The sequence below is a fragment of the Tursiops truncatus genome, chromosome 10 (assembly GCF_011762595.2).
Source record: "Tursiops truncatus isolate mTurTru1 chromosome 10, mTurTru1.mat.Y, whole genome shotgun sequence".
NCBI classification, from domain to species: Eukaryota; Metazoa; Chordata; class Mammalia; order Artiodactyla; family Delphinidae; genus Tursiops; species Tursiops truncatus.
In genome coordinates this window covers 22,676,855-22,698,442 of record NC_047043.1, presented here as the reverse complement: position 1 = coordinate 22,698,442, position 21,588 = coordinate 22,676,855, and the positions used below count along the sequence as shown (strand labels likewise).

Here is a 21,588-nt window from a genome sequence, read left to right as displayed (position 1 = left end):
GGATGTTCTGAATATTAGCATGCCATGAATTCAGGATTAAGAAGGCCATACTCCAAGGAATCTGGTGAAAGGAAACACAAGAGAGGTCTGGAGGAATCTACTATCATCCATGCTTTGAAAATTCCAAAAATCATTTCATAAGCAAAATGAATACTTAACACTAAAAAAGAAAATATATGTTCACAAGAAACAAGATACCTTGAAAGAAGAAACAGAAAAAACAAACAACAGAATTCTATAACTTTTAAATTAGAGTAATAAAAATAGGTTATAAAATAGCTTATTCTTACTGTGAATAAAAGACAAAATTTTAAATATTTTCAGCTAATAAGAAATTGTAAAGAATATCCAAGAAAATTTGAAAAGAATTATATACAACATTTTGTAAATGAAATATAGGAACTTCCCTGGTGGCGCAGTGGTTAAGAATCCGCCTGTTAATGCAGGGGACATGGGTTTGAGCCCTGGTCCAGGAATATCCCACATGCCACAGAGCAACTAAGCCCGCGAGCCACAACTACCGAAGCCCGCACGCCTAGAGCCCGTGCTCCTCAACGAAGAGCAGCCCCCGCTCTCTGCAACTAGAGAAAGCCTGCACGCAGCAACGAAGACCCAACGCAGCCAAAATTAATTAATTATTTTTTAAAAACACAATAATTAAAACTAAAATTTCAATGGGATTTTCCAAAGGCAGACAATTTGACACAAACAGACCATTACTAAAGGAACTCTGAAGAATGTACTTCAGGCAAAAGGAGAGGTCTCAGGAGGAGGGTGTGAGTTTAAATAAAAAATAAACAAGAAATAAGGGTAAGTGTGTGCATAACATTGAATGAAGATAAACTATGGAAAAAATTGAAATGTCTTGTGAGGTTAAAAAGGATAATAAATTGGGAGGGGATAATCAAAGTTAATTGAAATCTGAATTCTTTCTCTTTCCTCCACAATACTGAATTTATTTATATCCTGATAAAAAGCTTAAAGATAAACTTCTCACTCATTATGTGGTCTATTTTTGTTTTGTTCTGTACATTTCAGTATAGGGCATAAGAGAATATTTTGTGGATCTTTCTATATGTTATCTTCCCAACTTATTGCTGGATTGTTCAGTAACTCAGATGCTCTAAACTTATAAATAACGAATGTACAAATTCAATGGTAGAGCAATTTTCCACAATAAGAAGGCCATTCATGGAGTTGTTGGAATTTCAGCACTGTGGACAGATCTACATGTCCTAGTGTACAGGGAGCTGGAGTTCTCTCTCAACTGGATACAATGGGATACCAGAGAGGAAAGTTTAAGATAAACCCTAATGGTCATGAAACTGTGATTTTAAACACAGTCATTAATCACAATCTCAAATTCTGATTCTACCCCACTTCCAATACATCATTAACCGTGATGTCACTGTAATAGAAGAGCCAGGCTGGGCAGAAGAGGAAGTGACTCACAGAGGCAGTAAGTCACCTGAGCCTCTGTTCTGCCAAGCAGCCCATCTACAGTGAACCTACAGTGTAACAGCATTTAGACCAAAGTAAGCACTTCAAGAGAAACAAAAACACATCCACACAAAAACATTGTATACAAGTGTTTATAACAACATTATTTATAATAGCAAAAAATGGAAACAACCCAAACGTTTGTCAAATAATAAATGAATAAACAAATTGTAGTATGTCTATACAATGGAATATTATTCAGCAAAGAAGAAGAAGAAGGAGGAGAGAAGAAGAGGAAGAGGAAGAAGAAGGGGGAGGGGAGAAGGAGGAGAAAAAGAAGAAGAAGGGAAGAAAGGAAGTACTAATAATGATACAAAAAGGATAAACCTCTAAAACATTATCCTAAGTGAAAGAAGTCAGACCCAAAAGGCCACATATTGTATGATTTAATTTATATGTAATATTCAGAAGAGGAAATCTGTAGAAATAAAACATACGTTGGTAGTTGCCTAAGACTGGGGTCTTGGGGGAAATGGAGAGTGACAGCTAATGAGTATGGTGTTTCTTTCGGGGGTGATAAGTGTTCTAGAATTGATTGTGGTAATGGTGGCACATCTCTGTTAATATATTAAAACCACCAAATTGTACACTTTGCGTGAATTTTATGGTATGTGATTTATATCTCAAGTTGTTAAAAATGATTGTGTCAAGTAAAATTAGTGTGTTTCTTTGCTTAAAAAAAGAAGCTATGAGAGAAAAAACACCCAATATAGTTTTGTTGTTGTTGTTGCTTTCTGTTTTTTGTTTTTTTGGCCACGCCATGCGGCATGCGGGATCTTAGTTCCCAGGCCAGGGATTGAACCTGTGACCCCTGCAGTGGAAGCACAGAATCTTAACCACTGGACCGCCAGGGAACTCCCTCAATACAAGTGTTTATTAAAATGGAGAAATCGAAAATATAGGGAGTAGATTGATAATATTAATTACCTCAGTAAAGTGGGTGTGGGTTTAGTGATGGAAGAGATTTAAAAATATATTTATACAAATTTGATTGTTTCATTTCCTGTGTGAGTATGCATTATTTTTATAGTCAATTTTTAAAAAATAATTAATTTTATTTATTTACTTTTGGCTGCATTGGGTCTTCGTTGCTGCACGCAGGCTTTCTCTAGCTGTGGCGAGCCAGGTGCTACTCTTTGTTACAGTACGCAGGCTTTTCTTGTTGCGGAGCATGGGCTCTAGAGCGCAGGCTCAGTAGTTGTGGCGCTCGGGCTCAGTTGCTCCGCGGCATGTGGGATCTTCCCCGACTAGGGCTCGAACCCGTGTCCGCTGCATTGGCAGGTGGATTCTTAACCACTGTGCCACCAGGGAAGCCCTATAGTCAATTTTGTAAAATAGAAAGTTAAGAAACTTGAGAGCTTGCCCCATAAACTCTGCAGCCAAATAAAAACAGTAACTAACAAATAACGAAGAGGTGTCTGGAATTTCTTCTTGGAGAATTGGCTTACTTGTGTGCAAGCCAGGAAGAGTACAATGATAAGAATCGAGGCAGGACTACAGTGTTGGAAGAGAAGAAAAACACAAACATGAAGATACATGAGAGGACAGAGAGAAGATGACAAATCCAAGAACTGAACACAAATCATGTTAAAAGCCCTTTCAGTCAGGAATTGGCTGGGGTCAGTGTGACAGGAAAATTGCAGCCCAGAGCCCAAGAGGACCAGACACCATGGACAAGGGACAGGTGCTTTCTGATGATTCCTTTTTTTCCTCCTTCCATTGCCCCGGCAAGATCATTGCCTAATTTATACCTATTGCATATTAAGAAATCAGCACCATTTGGAGACTTCAGGATAATAGGAGCACAATTTTTCAGCTCTTCTTGTATCAGTGTAGGCTTTTTCAGAAAAACAGCCCTACTCTGGTATTCCAGGAATAAAAAAATTAACACAGGAATAACAGTTTCTACCACAGTTGAAAATCTGGGGAGCAAACATCAGTGAAGTCATGTGGTAGGCGTGACAATGGTCTCCTAAAGAAGCCCATGTCTTAATCCCTGGAACATGTGAAAATGTCACCTGATACGACAAAAGGGACTTTTTGGCTCTTGAGATGGGAGTATTATCCTGGACTATACAGGCAGGTCCAATGTAACACAGGGTTCTTTACAAGTGAAAAAGGAAGGCAGGAGAGTCAGAGTTAGAGAATGAGATTCGACGACAGAGTCAGAGGTCACAGTGATTTGATTGTTGACTCAGAAGACGGAGGAAGGGGCCACAAGCTGAGTAATGCAGGCAGCCTCTGGAGACTGGAGAAGGCAAGGAAACAGATTCTCTCCTAGAGGCTGCAGAAGGAACACAGCCTCGCCGACATCTTGATTTTAGCCTCGTGAAACCTATTTCAAACTTTGACATCCAGAACTGTAAAATAACAAATTCATGTTGGTTTTTGCCGGGGACCAGCCCCAGCTGAACAGGATTCACCCAAAGGGGAAGACGGAGTCGGCGTGGACAGAACTCAAGACACCTCTTCTTGGATGCAAGGATCTGACAAATTTATTTTCAAGATTCCAAAAGCTTTTATACTATAAAGTGATCTCATTTTCAAATTCAACATCCTCATTCCCACGCCAAAAACTCCCCCATATGGGCCACAAAACAAAGGTAATTTACATCAGCAGATTGATTAAAACAGGTTAGGTAATTTTCCCATCGCCCAGAGTCTCTTTCATCTCCTGTGGTTAGGTACATGTTGGTCACATCTACGTCAGGAACTCTGTTTGCGGTTTCATCGTCTTCCTTAGAAAATTAGATATTCTTGCACCTGTATGTTCTTGTTCAATCAGCCAACTATTTAAAGCACAAACTCAAGCACATTATTCTTTTAACAATTGTAAATATTTATAGACTATTTTCTTCTACCTTTATAATCAAAACAAGGCACTAAATTATACAAAAAACAATTCTACTTATAAAAGGCTACCAAGTAGCTTACTCTATCTAATTTGCTATATACCCACTGTAGCATAAAACCTTCCCACCATCATACCCAAAAATTTCCTAACCTACCATAATAATCAAAACAATACACATTATTTTTATGCTTCTAAAAAACTATGGGAGCGGGCATTGTACCATAAACTCATTGATTAAACTCACTGTTGCATAAAAACTCGCCATCATACCCAGGTATTTTCCAACATGTTTATAACTTCACTGGGAGGCCATGACTCTTACAATTTTTCTTTTAAAATCAAAAAGCTACTGCAGAAATATTCCCACTATTGTATTTCCCCAACAAATATAATCATTAAAGGAGCCGAAGTAATTACAATTCTCCTCTTGATTTTTACCCTAACTTGGGGTTTTTCTTAAACCCCTGCATAAAAACTATACATTTTTCCCAACACCAATAGCAATCCTATAAAAATCACCTTAGGCAAAGGCAGGGGAAGACAAGGGGAGCCACACAGAGGAAAGCTTTGCTTCCACACAGAGAAAAGCTGTGGTTCACGGAGGAAATGGGAAACAAAGCCCTGCTGCGGCGGAAGAGCAGTTGCCATTGGCCAGGTCTCTGGTCTGCTACCTGGGTTCCCATCTGAGCTGGGCGTGGGAAGCGAAGCAGCCATGGGGACAAGAGACCTCTCTCAAAAGGGGTGAGGGTTCAGGCTCCTGCAAAGTTGGGGGGGTGAGGGTCTATGCCCCACCTCTGTTGGCCCCCAAGTTCTCTCCTGATGGCCCCTCTGCGACTGTGCCTGTCTTAGGTTGTTCCTTCCCTGAGGAATCTTACCCGTCTCTGGCTAACCAGCCATCCTCCGGGGCCAAGCAGGGAGATGTGAGGTGTGCGAGTGAGCGAGGTGCAGCGCCCCCAGAGAAGGTCAGTTCTCTGTCACCTTGGTAGCCTATGCCCCCGTGGCCTCCACGCCTAGCACCTGCCCTGGGATTCCCTCGCCAACTGGCGGGGCCCCGGCTCTGATCACATGTCTTCGGGAACCCAGGTTTTTCCTCCAGAAAGGGCCCAGCTTACAGCACTGGGCAAGAGAGACCAATTACACGGCACCAGCCACCAGGAGGCAGGAAGCTTTGCAAACGAGAACTTTGCTTTTCCATATTTATACCTGACAGCACCAGCTTTGCTGACACTAAGGGTCTCGTCCGTGCTGAGACTCAAAGGCACTTCCTATGTGGCTCCCGGCAGGTTTTTTCGTTTTTAAGTTTTATTTTTATTTATTTATTTTATTTGTTTATTATTTTTGGCTGTGTTGGGTCTTCATTGCTGCCCGCGGGCTTTCTCCAGTTGCAGCGAGCAGGGGCTACTCTTCATTGTGGTGCGCGGGCTTCTCACTGCAGTGGCTTCTCTTGTTGTGGAGCACGAGCTCTAGGCGCGCGGGCTTCAGTAGCTATAGCTCACGGGCTCAGTAGTTGTGGCTCGCGGGCTCTAGAGTGCAGGCTCAGTAGCTGTGGTGCACGGGCTTAGTTGCCCGGGAAGTTGGTCTTCCCGGACCAGGGCTCGAACTCGTGTCCCCTGCACTGGCAGGCAGATTCCTAACCACTATGCCACCAGGGAAGCCCCGAAGCTCAGGTTCTTGATGTCTGATCACAGAAAGAATTCAGTGAGAGACAAAGTGATAGGTAAGAAGTGGATTTATTTAGAGAGAAACACACTCCACAGAGTGTGGGCCATCTCAGAAGGTGAGAAAGGCCTCATGTTGTTTTAAGCCACTAAGTTTGTGGTAATTTGCTATGGCAGATATAGGAAAATAATACCAGTCACCACCAAAATTCTGAGGAGCTGAAGTTGGAAAGTTAGGGAAGCAAATGCTGGAGACCTCAGCTCAAAGAACTGGTGGGTGGTTCTCACAAGCTTTCCGGGAGATTGCTGTAATTCTCTAGAACCTGCGAGAAAACTCCCATCCTGTGTCTCAGTCTGCAAGGCAAAGCAGGTGGGTGTCAAACCTAGTACAGTAGCTGCTGAGAATTTCACACGTGCCTGCTCACTCATGTGCCTGATGGATAGCGAGATCTCCCTCTTCTGGGCCCCATATCTCATGCAAGTCTCTCCCACTGGAAAACTTGAACTTGAGCTATGGGGATTCTGGGACATACATTCCCTGGGTTCTCTTCTGCAGACGTGCTAGAAGTGGGGCTGCTGATTTGGTAGGATACAATTCTGCACATTGGTTAATAATGGCAAGTGCAGGAGGGTGGGCTGGCCCCTGGTGGACAAGCAAAGTTTCTGCAAGCTGATGTAAACCAGTGATGTATTTAAGAGATCCGTTTAAATTCAGCAAACACTTTTTTTCTTTTTTTTTTTCTTTTTGGCCACACTGTGTGGCATGTGGGATCTTAGTTTCCTGACCAGGGATCCAGCCCACGCCCCCTGTGGTGGAAGTGCAGAGTCTTAACCACTGGACCGCCAGGGAAGTCCCCATAAATTCAGTAAACATTTTTGGTAGCTATGATGTGTCAAGGTAACTCATGGTTTTCTTGATTTTCCCTAGTATGACTCAAGAATGATCCTGAAAGACCATTGTTCTAGCCAGATCAGAACCATATATTTGAATTGGAAAAGTTGTGTTGGATCCTCCAAGTCTTAGGGGCTCATCTGAGGGGCAAAAAATTTTATTCTCTTACAGGTCTTGAGGTCAGAAGTCCAAAATTAGTTTCAGTGGACTAAAGTCAGAGTGTCAGCTGGGCTTGTTCCTGCTGGAGGCTCGAAGGAAAAACTCATTCTCTTACACTTTCCAGCTTCTAGAGTCTGCCTGTGTTGCTTGGTTTGTAGCTCCTTCCTCCACCGTTAAAAGTACATCACTTCAATCTCTGCTTCCATCATCACATCACCTTCTCTTCTGACTCTGACTCCTCCTTCCTTCTCTGATAAGGACCGTTGTGATTACATCTGGGCCCACCCTGCAAATTCAGGATAACCTCCCTTTTTCAAGATCTTCAGTTTCATCATATCTGCAAAGTCCCTTTTGCCATCTAAGGCAATATTCACAGTTTTCAGGCATTAGGATGTGATTAGGGGCCACTAGTCAGCCTAAGGCCAGTAGTAATTTGTAAGTAAAATGATTAAAGGGAAGCAAATTATTGACATCCTATAGTTTGTAGTGCAATGTTATTTACTGTGACTTTGGCATACATTTTCTGCAATTAAAATGCTTTACAGATGTATACTACATATTGATAGCTTTTGTTTTATATGTATTCAAGACTATATGCAATTTGGGGCTATGTTTTCTAGAAATGATTGTGTGGGCCACTGAAGATTTTTAAGTAGGGGAAGGATCAAATGACATTTTGCTCTACAAATATCTCTCTGGTGGCTGGCAGAGTCTTTGGAGGACAGTAAGACTGGAAGAAAAGAAGTGTGTTAGGAAAACTTGGCAGAAATCTCAGGGACAGATAATGACGATCTCAGCTAGGCCAGTGGCCACGCATTGCGACTGGCATCCCAGCCAAGGGCAAATGCCTGAGATGGAGCAGCCACAAAGGGTGGAAGGGAAGGCAGAACAGACCAGGGCAGCGGTCTCTGGTTCTGCTAGAGTAGAAGCCCGCGCTGTCAGAGGTCCCGAGGCGAAAGGGACATGGATCTCCTGGGTTGGGGCACTGTTAGGTAAATCAGGTTTGAGCGCTATTTGTGTACTTGGAATGAGCTGGGGTAGCTGAGGGGCCCTGTGTGAGGGCAGGGACGCGCAATCAGCGGAGAACAAGAGCCGCAACTCAGGCCGGGTGGAGCTGCCACAAGGTGGCGCCAAAGGAGCGGACTCTGGGCGAGGGAAACTGACAATCTGTGACCAATGAAACTGCAGAGGAACTTCTGCAAAGCCACTTTTCCTCCCGGTTTTAGACTGCATTAGGTTTCTCGTGAACTATTTTCTAGCACCGGAGCCCATCATCTTCTCTTCTTCTCTCAGCTCTTTCTCCAATTTGACTTTTCCCCTCATATTGAGGAAAAATCCTCCTATTGAGGTATTGCAAATTTCCAATGAGGGAAAAAAGGACCGTGAACTCTGTCCCTTGAGTCTCCTCTGGTTTCTCACTAACCCACAGCGTCCCACGCTTCCCAGACACAACAAGAAGCTCAAAGGACAAAGTCGAATTGCTTCTTCCCTACACCTCTGGGAAGCAAAAGGCATGTCCAAGCTTGGGGAACACATCTGAGCTGGGAGAACCGTGAAACTCGCAAGACAAGTCCCATATCTGTGAGTGTGCGGCGGGGATGGAGCGGTGTCTGAGAAGCGTGACAATAGGGAGAGACCAGCGGAAGCTCTCAGGTGGGAGTCAGAGCAGGACCTCTCCGCGAAGTCGAAAAGGGAAAGGGAAAGGAAGAATCTCAGCAGCTGGAAAAGACAGCCAGACCCAGAAGTGGCCCGGGAGTGTTTGCGGCTTCCCGGCTGTGCAGCTCAGACGCATCGCTGCGTCGGTCATTCCTTAAACCAACCAACGGTTATTTAACGTCCTCTATCCGCCAGCCACGATGCTGGACTGTGCGGGTACAAAACTCCAGGAACTCGTGCAGAGACACCGATCTGGTGTCGCGGAGCTGGCCCCGCGGCCAGCCGTAGGCGGATCCGCGCACCCCGGGCCTCCGTCCCTGCTCGCCTGGGGCAGGGCCCGTCCCAGCCGCCGCTCCCAGCCCGCAGCTCTGTCCTGCTTTGGCAAGGCTCTGCCAAGCGGAAGACTCAACAACGCTGTGAAGCCCCGAGGAAGACAGAAATTGACGAACAAAACCTCTAAATGCCTAAATCATAGATAGCTCCCGGAGATTTTTAGTGGGAGAATGTTACGAGATCAGGATTCCTGGAGTCAGTATCCACTTTGGCTATATACTTATCAGAACCCAAAACACTTCAGGATCATTCACTTCAGCAAATACACATCTCTGGAATGGATGTTATGAAATCATTGGCTCCCCAGGGTAACTGCACACTGGAGGAAGATCAACAGTGTGGTTTAGGTGACCTTGGAGAGCTTGCAAGTTTAAGAGGCTTGGTTGTACAACACCCACCTTCTCTAAATATAAATTCAGATGTTAATAGCAATTCATATTCAACCCCTGAGATGGTGGAAAATTCTTTTGTTCAGGGAATGCTTCCTAATCCTTGTGTAATAAGACAGAGAGAAAGGGCAGAACCCAAATGCAGCAGCTGAGACAGAAATTCAAGGATCAGTCACATGCTTAATAATCTAGATGTAATAAGATAAGTGCTGAAACACATCAGGAAAACAGCAATGATGCAAGAAATGACAAACAAATATCAAGGCAGAATTTCAAGAAAATCTTGAGTGCTTATTACATGAGCAATTGTTTTAAGAGGCCAGAACACTGATGGATTGTGAGGAACTGAAACCGTGTAACTCAGACTGGGACTTGAACCCATGGTCTTTTAACTGAGATCACACACCTGGTCTCAGGACTTAATGAAGCTCAGGTCCTTGATGTCTCATTGCAGAAAGAATTCAGTGAGAGACAAAGTGATAGATAAGAAGTGGATTCATTTAGAGAGAAACACACTCCACAGACAGAGTGTGGGCCATCTCAGAAGGTGAGAGGCCTTGGGAGAAACAAGTGGAAATGAAACAGGAGGGAAGGGGGCAGGGCACAACCTTTAAAAGAATGACATAGCCATAGGACATGACAAAAACTGGTTAGAACCAACTAGGTCCAAGATGGCAGACAAGTTGACTTCCAGTAGACCTTGAGCCTCAGTATACGCTCATTGTACTACATTAGCAGACTAAATGACACACCCACCAGCGCTATGACAGATCCTGCAAGCCGTGCAGAGTGACAAAAAAAGGGGGGGGCAAAGGTCTTGAATAGATATTTTTCCAAAGATGTACAAATGGTCAACAAGTATAGGAAAAGATGCTCAACATCATTAGTCTTAGGGAAATGCAAATCAAAACCATAAGGAGATAGCACTTCACACCCACTAGGATGGCTATAATAAACAAACAAAATAACAAGTGCAAGAATGGAGAGAAATTAGAATGCTTGTATATTGCTAGTGGGAGTGTAAAATGGTGCAGCAGTTGTGGAAGAGAGTTTGGTGGTTCCCCCCAAAACAGAACTACCATATGATCCAGCAATTCCACTCCTAAGTATAGACCCCAAAGAACTGAAAACAGGTGTTCAAACAGAAACTTGTAAATAAATCTGGTCACAGCCTACAGAGTCTGAGGACAGAATCCTCCTCTGGACTCCTGTCTCCCCCATCCTAAGGCTCCTTCTCTGACCCTCCTACCTACTTACTCAGTTTCAGGGAAAAAAAGTCCCAGTCTTTACCCCTTATGAGGAGAAAACATCCTTTGAGATGCCAGGGTGAACACTCTTAAGGAGCTGCTACTCTTGGGCCCCAGTGAAGTTTCCAGAACTATCTCAGTCCAGACTAGGGCAGGATCAGGAAGCAATACGGGAAAGGGAAGTGTTGGTGAAACCGTGCACCCCAGATTGGGACTTGAACCCACGTGCCGGGACACGAACCCAGCCTAAACCCAGATTGGAACTTGAACCTGACCAAAACCCACGGTCTTTTTTTTTTTTAATTTATTTATTTGTTTTTTTAAAATTTTTGGCTGTGTTGGGTCCTTGTTGCTGTGCATGGACTTTCTCTAGTTGCAGTGAGTGGGGGCTACTCTTTGTTGCGGTGTGCCGGACCAGGGCTCGAACCCACGTCCCCTGCATTGGCAGGCGGATTCTTAACCACTGTGCCACCAGGGAAGCCCCCACAGTCTTTTATCTGAGATCAGGTTAACACCTGGTTTCAGGACTTAATGAAGCTCAGGTTTTGATGTCTCATGGCAGAAAGTATTCAGTGAGAGATAAAGTGATAGGTAAGTGGATTTAGAGAGAAACACTCCACAGAGTCTGGGCCATCTCAGAAGGTGAAGAGTGGCACCAGGGTATGGGGTTGTCAGTTTTTATAGGAGTGGGTAATTTCATAGGCTAATGAGTGGGAGGAGTATTCCAGCTGTTGTGGGGATTTCCAGAAATCGGGCCACCACCCACTTTTTTGGTCTTTTGATGGTCGGTGTTGGAACTGCCGTGGCACCTGTGGGTGTGTCATTTAGCTTGCTGATGTGTTACAATGAGCATATACTGAGGCTCAAGGTCTACTGGAAGTCAACTTGTCTGCCATCTTGGACCTATTTGGTTCTAATCAGTTTATGTCATGTCCTCGGGCTCTATCACTCTTTTAAAGATTGTGCCCTGCCCCCTTCCCTGTTTCATTGGGACTAGTCAGTCGCTCTCCCGAAGCCTATCCTGCAGCAGAGACCCTAGGCCTCTGACCTGTAACTTCTGGGTGTGAGTATGTTAACCATATTTTCTAGTTTCTGAAGTTTTTGACCTGTTGGGCCTTGCAGATTAGGGAGGGACTGCCCCTCCTGGGGTTAGCCTACTCTTAGAGATAGCAATCAGCTCTCCCAGGAGCTCACCCTTTGACATGCAAACTAACCAATCTGGAGTCTGCACCCCCCCCCCCACCTGCTTTATTCCCTCTTAAGCTTGTGAGACATTAACCCTAGGCCCTAACCGCCCCAGCACCAGGCATCAGACAACTAGGGCTACACCCTGGAGCTCACTAAGATTATTCAAACTAGCAATGCCAAACCTGGTCGGCCCACTGTTGCCCTGCCTCACCAGTTCCTTCCCACAAAAACCACAATCCAGGCTTTCCTGCTGTTCCGCTTGCTCTCTATCTGCAACTGACCTCGACCTCAGTGTTCTGCCTGTGGCCCTGCTCAGTGTGATGTGCAACGCCCCCTCCTCACTTCTTGGGAACCAGAGTAAAACTATCTTTTCAATGGTAATCATCTCCTGATCTGTTGGCGTCACCATACATACCAGAGTAGAAGCAAAATCCCAGGTACCTTTTAAAACAGGGAGGACACCCAATTCTGGTGGCCTGAGCTCTGTTCCTCTGTCCTCACCTGTGCTGGCTACAGTTAACCTGCCGCCCTCACCTAATGCTTAAGCTTGCGAGGCATCTATGTACACACGTTCACCAAATTTTCTCACTTATTCTCATATCTGTTATGCTAACATTTAACTTCATATAAAAATTTATAAAAACCAAGGACAGAATTTATAGGAGGGTGAACTGTATTATGGAAATCTGATTTCCAGGCATCCTGGGTGCCTCTCAGGTACACCCCAGACCTACTGAGCAGAGACCTCAAGGCGATAGCAGGGGAAATCTGGCTTCAAACAGATCTCTGTGACCTGTAAATACCACGAAGTGGCCCGCTCTGCTGAAGCAGCAGTCTGACCCCAGAAAGTCCTGGGATGCAGGGACTATGGTTCAACAGGCAGCAGCCTCCCTGCTCTGCTTCTAGCCTAAACTTTCTCAGTCTGCCCACCTGACAATCAAGCTTCTAATGCAGAAAACTCCTACCCCAAGTACCCAGTCCCAGCGAGCCTGGCTCCTTGCAGATTTCGGCCAGCCAGGCCGTGGTTGCTCAACTAGGCTAAGGCCTTGCCCACCTGAGAGCCAGTCTCCTTCCCACAGCCTGCTGCATATCTAGGTGTAGTCATTTCTAGCCCAGCGGTAACAGGGGCAGAAAATGGGGCAATTCTGCCACTTAGGGTGGGGAAGCCATAAGGAAATGGGGGCTCTCTTTCCTACCTGGACTCTTTCTCTTCCCTATAACAAGCATCAAGGTAACAGCAAGAAGATAAAGGCAAGTCCAATAGGTGGGAGGATAATGACTCACACAGGGAATATGATGGTCTCGGATATGATAGGCCAGGAAAGCAGCTCTTAGAAGGGAAGGTGAAAGGTGCTGATCTTCAGGTTTAACCCTTGAAGATCTGTGGTCTTTGGGTTTCGATACTCTAGCCCTCCCTGCTCCACCCTGTGCTCAAGGCTCCATCCTCAGACTCTGTAGAAATACTTCATGGAGGTAGGGAGGAGCTGATACCTTGCTCCTTCCTGTGGTCCAAGGTTGATGGGGCAGGGAAGGGGTAGGGGGTGAAGGGGCTCCTGAGACAGAAAAGGGGCAGCAAGATAGAGAAAGGCAGTGACTAGGAGATGGGTGAGAGGAGGGCTGAGGAGACCAGTGGATTGAAGTTACCTTTTTTTGCATATGGATAAGCAATTGTTTCAGCATCATTTGTTGTAAAGAAATGTCATTTCTTTACCGAATTGCCTTTTTGCCTTTGCCCAAAATAAGTTATCCATATATGTGTTGATCTATTTCTGGACTTTATTCTGCTCCATTGATCTATTTGTCTATCTTTAAACCAACACTGTATTGTCTACTATTGCTTTATAAGTCTTGAACTCAAGTCTTTAATTCCAATTTGTTATTCTTTTTCAGAGTTGTTTTGGCTATTAATATATGACTTTCAGAGTAAAAAAAAAAGGTCTTGAGATTGCTTTAAATCTAGGGAGACATGTTTTGGGAGAATTGACATCTCAATAATATTGAGTCTTCCAATTCATGAACACGCTATATCTCTCCATTTATTCGGGTCTTGGAACAATATTTTGTAGTTTTCAGTACATAGTACATAGTTTTCAGTACATAGTCCTTTCATAATTTTTGTCATATTTACCCCTAAGTATTTAATATCTGGATGCTATTGTAAATGGTACTGGTTTTAATATTAATTTCTAATTGTGTATAGAAATACAATTTCTAGTATATAGAAATACAATTTTTTTTTTATATCCTGCACTCTTGCTAAACTCACTTATTAGGTGTAGGAGCTTTTTATTTTTTATTTTTATTTATTTATTTTTTGGCTGCATTGCACAACGTTCAGGGATCAAACCCACGTGGACCAGGGATCAAACCCACGCTCCCTGCAGTGGAAGTGTACAGTCTTAACCACCGCATCACCAGGGAAGTCCCTGTAGGAGTTTTCAAGTGATGTCTTAAGACTTCCTGCATAGATGATCATGTCTTCTGCAAACTAAAACAATTTTACTCCTTCCTTTCCAATCTGGATGCCTTTTGTTTCTTTTTCTTGCCTTGTTGCACTGGCTAGAGCCACTAGTTGAATGATGAGTAGAAGAGGCGACAGTAGCCAACCTTGTTTTTTTCCTGACTTTAGGGGGAATGCATTCATTTTTTCACCATTAAATGTGATGCTAGTTGTAGCATTTTCATAGATGTCCTTTTAAGGTTGAGGAACTTTTCATCTATTCCTCATTTGCTGAGAGATCTTATTAGGAATAAATGTTAGATTCTGTCAAATGCTTTTTCTACATTTACTGAAATTATATGATTTTTTTTCTCTTTTAGTTCATTAACATAGTGAATTATTGTTCTGTCTCATTCTTCTTTGAAATCGGAAAATATTCCCCGATTTATACAACAGATCCTCAAAAGGCTCAATGGACAGCATCAGGTACTTTGATTATCTTTATAATGAGAGGATATATGCTAAGAACCTTATAGCATTAACATTACAGAGAGAAAAGTTCATAGAGAGTTACAGAAGTGATGGCATGTCTCTCCATTCTACATACAGTATACTTTCCAGAAGCCCTGGGAATGATTAGATTGAATTCCAAACCCAACTTCCACCCTGCACTGAGATGAATAATGTCCCCCACCAAGTTTTTGTCCACCTAGAACATGTGAATGTGACCTTATTTGGAAATAGGGTCTTTGCAGATATAATCAAGTTAAGATGACATCATATTGGATTAGGGTGGGCCCTACTCCAATGACTGATGTCCTTGTAAGAGGGAATAGTGGACAGAGATGGAGACAAACAGGGAGAATGCCATACAATGTTGGAGGCAAAGACTGGAGTGACGTATCTACAAGCCAAGGATCACCAAGGATTGCTGATAAACATCAGAAGTTAGGAACAAGCAAGGAGGACTCCTTCTACAGAGCCTTTGGAGAAAGCACTGTCCTGTGGATGGCTTGACTTCTAGCCTCCAGCACTGAGAGAGGATAAACTTCTGTTGCTGTCAGCCACCCATTTTGTGGCACTTTGTTATGGCAGCCCTAGGAAACTAATACACACATCAGGGCTGGAGATACACTGGGCTCTGTACATTTGGATCCAATAGGAATTCATAAAATATCCTTTTCAGAGAATATTTTCAAAGTACAGACCAATATCTTGTTCTGAATATATTATAGCACATATCACGAGACCATTTAAACTTTAGTTTTGTGGAATTGTTTGTCCTTTTTCTTACATCCCTCTGCTAGCCCATCAGGAAATCTATGGGTTCTACCTTCAAACTAGATCTAAAATCTGAACACTGCTCTCCCTCTGTTAAGACCCTGGTCCAAGCCAGTATCACCTCTCACATGGGTGACCACAACAGCTTCCTGTTTTCCTTTCTTCCAATCTTGCTCTCCCAGTCAACTGTTAGATCAGAGTGATCCTTTTTAAATGTTAAGCCAGATCACGTCATTTCTTGCTAAAAACCTCCAACGGCCTCCCAATGAACAAGTCAATTTCTTTATGATGGCCTAGAGATCCTTGGCCTCCCATTATCTCCTGGCCACATTTACTACTCTCCACCTGGCTCTCTCTGTTCACTCACACCAGCCTCTTGCGAACTATGAATACTCTGCGCAGGCTGCCTCTTCAGGACACTTGCCCTAGCTGCTCCCTCTGCCTGGAAGTTTCTCCCAGATATCTGTGTGACTGTTGAAGGAGGTAATCATGAAAACATGACTGCTGGTTGACCCTCGAACTGGACCCCGGCAATCAGGGGCTCCTCACCCACTCCCCTGTCCTTGCAGTGTGAGTTCTGCCCACTGTTCCCTCAGTGGGAGCTGTTCCAAGGGCATAGCTTTGAGAGAGCAAGGTGTTGTTGAGACCATCTGGACTGAAGGCATGACTGAACCCTATTAAGGCCTCTATATAAACTTTTTAAGATTCTGGTGGGTGAGTGTGGAGGTCTAACTCGTCTTGCTGCTGCCCAAGACAAAGCTTCGTATGTAAGTGTCCTTGCTTATTTTAAACCTGCCACCTACCAATCTGGAGTGGTCTGCCTCTTTCTTTGATCTCTCCTTGCTCTCCATGTACAGGGGCTGGTTTCAGATTTTACCTAGGAAGCTCCTGAGGTTTTGAACCAACAATGACTAGATCCCTTACCTTCCTCAAATCTTTTTGCTTCCTTTTTTTTGGCGACACCATGCGGCCTGCCAGATCTTAGTTCCCCAACCAGAGATGGAACCCGAGCCCTCTGCAGTGGAAGTGCAGAGTCCTAACCACTGGACTGCCAGGGGATTCCCAGACCTTGTTTTTTTGATTCAGTTGGGATGACATAAGTTTCTTCTCTCTCCTCTATTTAATTTTATCTAACAGGTCCTAAAAGAGCACAGATTTTGAATTATTGAATTGCTTAGAAACATTAAAGAAAACTATTGAATAATAGGGCTTTGATTTCCTCTTTGTTATAGGAAATCCATTTTTGCACATACTGACAACTATTCTATCATAATAAGTAAATATGAAAAAGGACAGAGTTTTGGGAGGAGGAGGAAGAGGGCTATGATCTCTAGTTAGAGGAACCCCAGTGTTATCCCACTGTGGACATGTTCAGTCATGTGCAATCATAAACACACTCAAAACAACTTGGCCAAGAATCAGATTTAGTGCATAAGAACCAACCAGCTCAGAAATGACACTCAAGGAGGGAACCAAGGAAGGTGAGCTGAGGACACAAAGGGTCCAGGCTTGCATGGGGTACACCTTCAGGCTACATGTTTGTGTTGGCTGCTACAGTTGACCCGTTGAGTACTATCTCCAGAAATAAACGTCAAAGAATAACTTAGAAACATTTAGTTACTTGCACACTGATAAGTATTTTCCATGCATACAGTGTACTGGCATGTGAAGGAATCAGTGAAGAGAATGAGTCAGGGACAAAGGCAAAACAAGGATGTGGTAGACTGCTACACTGGTGGTCCTCAAGGAACCAATGAACCTCCAAGTATCCACGCCCCAGTGTAGCCCCTTCCACACTGAACGTGGGCTTGGCCACATGACTTACTCCGGTCAAGGTGACATTAGCAAGCGTGACGAGGACAGAGGCTTGATAAGCACTTGCACCGTGGAGCTTGTCTTCTTGGAATACTCTCTGTGGAAGCCAGAAGCTTTGTAAGGAAGTCCAACCACCCAGAGACAGCCATGCTGTGAGGACGTCAAGGCCAGTTACAGAGCAAGGCCACATGCAGAAGCAATGAGGTGCACACATGCAAATGAAGCTTCTTGAGTCTTCCAGACCAGGTACCAGCCTCCAGCTAAATGCAGCTGAGTGATTCCAGCTGATGCCATATGGAACAGAAGAACCACCCAGACAGGCCCTCAATCAGTCTAGCCCACAGAATCAGGGGAAATAACACATCATTGCTGTTTTAAGCGACAACGTTATGCAGTGATTTTTATGCAGCAATGAATAAGTGCAACCAGGATTTACAAGAGAAAGGGAAGAGAGGAAACTGCATTCTGGGAAGAGTGAATTTTGTTTGTCTACTTTTGGGGTAAACTGATTAGCTGGCACCTAGCAAAGAGGTCAGTCTGAAGTTCTGACTTCGAGTAAATTGTCCAGGGATAGCAAATAAAACAATTTTGGTTGTTTACTGATTCTCAAGAAAACCTTGAAGGTTTACCTACAGAACTTACTTGTGTAATATTTGACAGTGTCCGTTTGTTAGTACCTTTGACTTTATTAGTTCAGGTTGTACAACTTCTCTTAGTAGAATTTTATAGAAGAAAACACAGAGATTGGGAAAAGACCCAAAAGGAAGTGGGCCTGGAGAATCTAAACCCTCCCTCCACCAACCCCACCCAAACTTTTTTCCCCTCCTTTAAAAACAGCATCAGTGGCATCAGCAGTCTGTCTGTCCAGCCCTTTAGCCAACAGTCAGGGCTACCTAAAAATGGACTGCTTTAAGGAGGATCAGGGCCTCGCAGACAACCCCGGAGCCTGCGTTCCAATCGTGGCACTGCACTGAGGAAGCAGGGCTGGAGGGGCACTGGAGGCAGGGTCCTGGAAGTGGGAGCTGCTTCATGGGGCAAGTGGTAATTGGGATCTCCCTGAATGGTGGGAGTATAAGGATGATAATGACAAAGGACTAAAAGGACAAAGAAGAGGTTAGCTGGTGACAGAGAAATACAGACAGAAACAGAGGAAAATGGAGTTAAGAGCTGAAATACAGAACAGAATCATGCAAAGTTAAAGAGAATTAAAATTTATTTGGAAGACGGGGTGAATCCATCACTGGCGATTGGAACTCTGAGGCTGCACTTTCTCCTCAGGAAGGTGGGCTGGAATGCAGTGGGTTGTGTTTGGCAGGGGTTGTGGTGGTTTGGGATCTGAGTAGATGAGCAGAATTAGTTTTTTAAGACTGTGGCACCTTTCACACCAACCCAGAACCCACCAATGTGTCCACCGCAGCTCTATGTTACCCACTGTCCCTACTCCCCTGGGGTACCCCCCATTTTCTCAACCACCTCTCACCTGCCTGGCTCCCCAGCTGGGCCTCAGGCCGGTCTCCCCAGAGCAGATGCCTAGGATCGTTGAGGAACCGTTGGCTGCGCTGGCATGTCAGGCAGGTCTGTACAGTCCAGCGCTGAGCCTTGCAGCCTGGGGTGCATGTGGGGAAAAGAGAGTGCCCAGGTTTAGGATAAGAAAAGGTCTCCTGCACCCAGTTTTGCCTCCACCGTTTTCCAGTATGGATTCTACTCCCTCCCCACCTTGATTTGATGGTGTCAGGTCTCTGCATAAAGTCTGTCATTTTCTTGGTACCCTTTATTTATTTATTTGGTTGTGCTGGGTCTTAGTGGCAGCACGTGAGATCTTTGTTGCAGCGTGCGGGTTGTGCGGGATCTTCGTTGCTGCATGCGGGATCTAGCTCCCTGACTAGGGATTGAACCTGGGCCCCTTGCATTGGGACCGCGGAGTCTTAACCACTAGACCACCAGGGAAGTCCCTCTTGGTACCCTTTAAGATAAAGTCCAAACTCCTTAACAAGACTCTTCAAGATCTGCCCTGTTTCCCTCTCCGGCCTCCTGTCTTGCCCTTGCCCTTGCCCAGCCAGCCTCCTGGGCTCTCAGTTCCTTGACAGCAACACAAGCTCTCTTGTCTGAGGCCTCACAAATGCCTAGGATTTCCATCTCCCACTCCCTTCCCTTATAATGAACCTCACCATCACTGGTTTAAGTAACTTAGTATTCTACTTCCCTAATTAAAGCATTTTTCTACGCTATTCTAATTGTTTCTGTCTTAGTCTGTCCCATCAGACTATAATTTCATGAGAATAATGACTCTAGAGCAATACTTGACACATCTCAGAAAAATAGTTATTGAATGAATGAATGAATATGGGACTCATGTCCTCCATGATGTCGAATAACATCTATTATCATGCACAGGCGAGGTTGCTTCTCATGGCAACATCATTTCTCTACCGCCCAGACCTAGTTTGTCCAAGTGGAGTTAAGTTAACTCAGAGCTGGAGAAAGCCGACGCCTCCAAATCCCACACCTGGCACCCATCTACATCGAGGAACGGATCATTGCCCGTGCCCTCCCCCAGCCCACAGGTGTTCCTCAAACATCCCCCCTCGGCAGCAGGGAGCACTCACGTCTCTGGCGCTGGGTGCAGGTCAGGCCCGGGATGAGGAGGGAAGAGCAGCCACGACAGAGGGTCCTCTTCACCGAAGGGTCCCTGGGGGCGGAGGTGGGTGGTGGTCTGGGCGCCCGCTCTCCCTCTCCCCTCCTTCCCCCGTCCAGCCCGCCGCCGGGCTCCGCACCCCTCTCACCGCCGCAATACAAGCCGCTTCGCTATGGTCCTCTCCGTGTGGCAGTAAAACCTCGCCAGTGCCTGGTTCTCGGGGTCCTGCGCGAGGACGCAGTGGGCAGCCTGAGGGAAGGAGCCGTCAGTGGGGGCCCTCCGCACTGGGCCGCCTCCCTGTGCGTGCGCCGCAACGCGGACTCACCTGATACAGGAAGCTGAGCCTCTGGAAGGCCTCGCGGTCCTTCACCTGCCCGGCCATCCGAGCCGCGATCTCTCTCCACACGCCGCAGTCCACAGGCCCCACCCTAGGGTAGCCCCGCTCCCGGGCGTCCGCGCAAGGCCTCCTGGGAACTGTAGTTCCTGGGGCCGTGCGCGCTCCTGTGCCGTCCTCACTCTGGCGACACCCTGCGGCCTCACAGACCCATCTATTTGCAAACCCACACCATCCCCTGCAATCCAAGCCAGGGGTTCCTTTATGAGTTTTGGCTTCCTTTTAGTCTTCCTCAAGCCCATGATTATATTAGGTAGAGACTGGAGAGGTTAGTGGACTGCTAAACATCTTCAGGACAGAAGACTGGTCTCTTTATGCAGATAGGTTGGGGAGATGGTTATGTGCAATATATACCCGGCTAGACCTCCTGCCCTATGCTCCTGAAGCCAAAGGCAGATGCCCGGAAGACCTACAGACTGAAGGAGCAGTTGATACATTCAAAAAACCCACTAGTGCCAGTGACAGTGAAATTGGAAAGGATCTTGAGGGCAGTGGAGGGAGGGAAGAGGGCTCCTGGCCCTTAGAAAGCACAGCTTACTCCCAATCTTTTCCACTTACCAAAATGCAGTGCTGGACACACAGTAAGTAGGTGATCCTCACTAACTCCTGGTCTTAGGTACTGGAAGAAACCTGTCAACAGCATCCCCTGCCCCCCAAAAAATATCCCCTGTAGTGTTCCACACGCTTTCCTCACTTCCCTCCCTTAGACCTCTGCCTCTCCTTTGCTCTGTTTGACATCCTGTGATTACTTCTGCTTCATAGTTAATAACCACTCGTTCCTGAGGTTAAGTAGAGGGACAGAACATGAATAAATCCTGAGATGGGGAGAGGGCAGAATAAGTCAGGAGAGAATGAGGGTTCTCTCCTCTCAGACCCCCTCCTCCTCACCCCCCATCAGGCTGGACAGGGAACCAGGCCTCCAGTTTGAAGGAAATGGCTGAAATTTCCTCTCAGATTAGTTTCACAAGTGTCTCCAGGCTCAAATGAGGAGTGTTTAAAAGGTAGATGCCCAGGCCCACTCCAGACCTTGATCAACCACTGAAGGTAAGCCCCAGGAACACAATTTTTTTTTTTCGCCACGCCGTGCAGCTTGTGGGATGTTAGTTCCCCGACCAGGGATCAAACCTGGGCCCCTGACAGTGAGAGC

The 21,588-nt window shown here is 45.4% G+C and overlaps 1 protein-coding gene across 6 annotated transcripts; it reads right to left on the bottom strand.

Annotated features, from left to right (window-relative positions):
• Positions 1-1,578: 1,578 nt before the first annotated feature.
• RPP21 (ribonuclease P subunit p21) lies at positions 1,579-21,552 on the bottom strand. 6 transcript variants are annotated; one of them, XM_073810521.1, is made up of 5 exons: positions 20,373-21,552; positions 20,196-20,296; positions 20,019-20,101; positions 18,893-19,018; positions 1,579-2,815 (listed from the first exon to the last, which is right to left on the bottom strand). In XM_073810521.1, the coding sequence occupies exons 1-5, from the start codon at positions 20,427-20,429 to the stop codon at positions 2,790-2,792; spliced, it is 393 nt and encodes a 130-aa protein (XP_073666622.1). In that variant the 5' UTR covers positions 20,430-21,552; the 3' UTR covers positions 1,579-2,789. The 6 variants fall into 6 exon arrangements, with proteins under 6 accessions (XP_073666622.1, XP_033719818.1, XP_073666621.1 ...); XM_033863927.2 differs by lacking the exon at positions 1,579-2,815 and adding an exon at positions 3,980-4,289; XM_073810520.1 differs by lacking the exon at positions 1,579-2,815 and adding an exon at positions 4,505-6,032.
• Between the last annotated feature and the right edge of the window lie 36 nt (positions 21,553-21,588).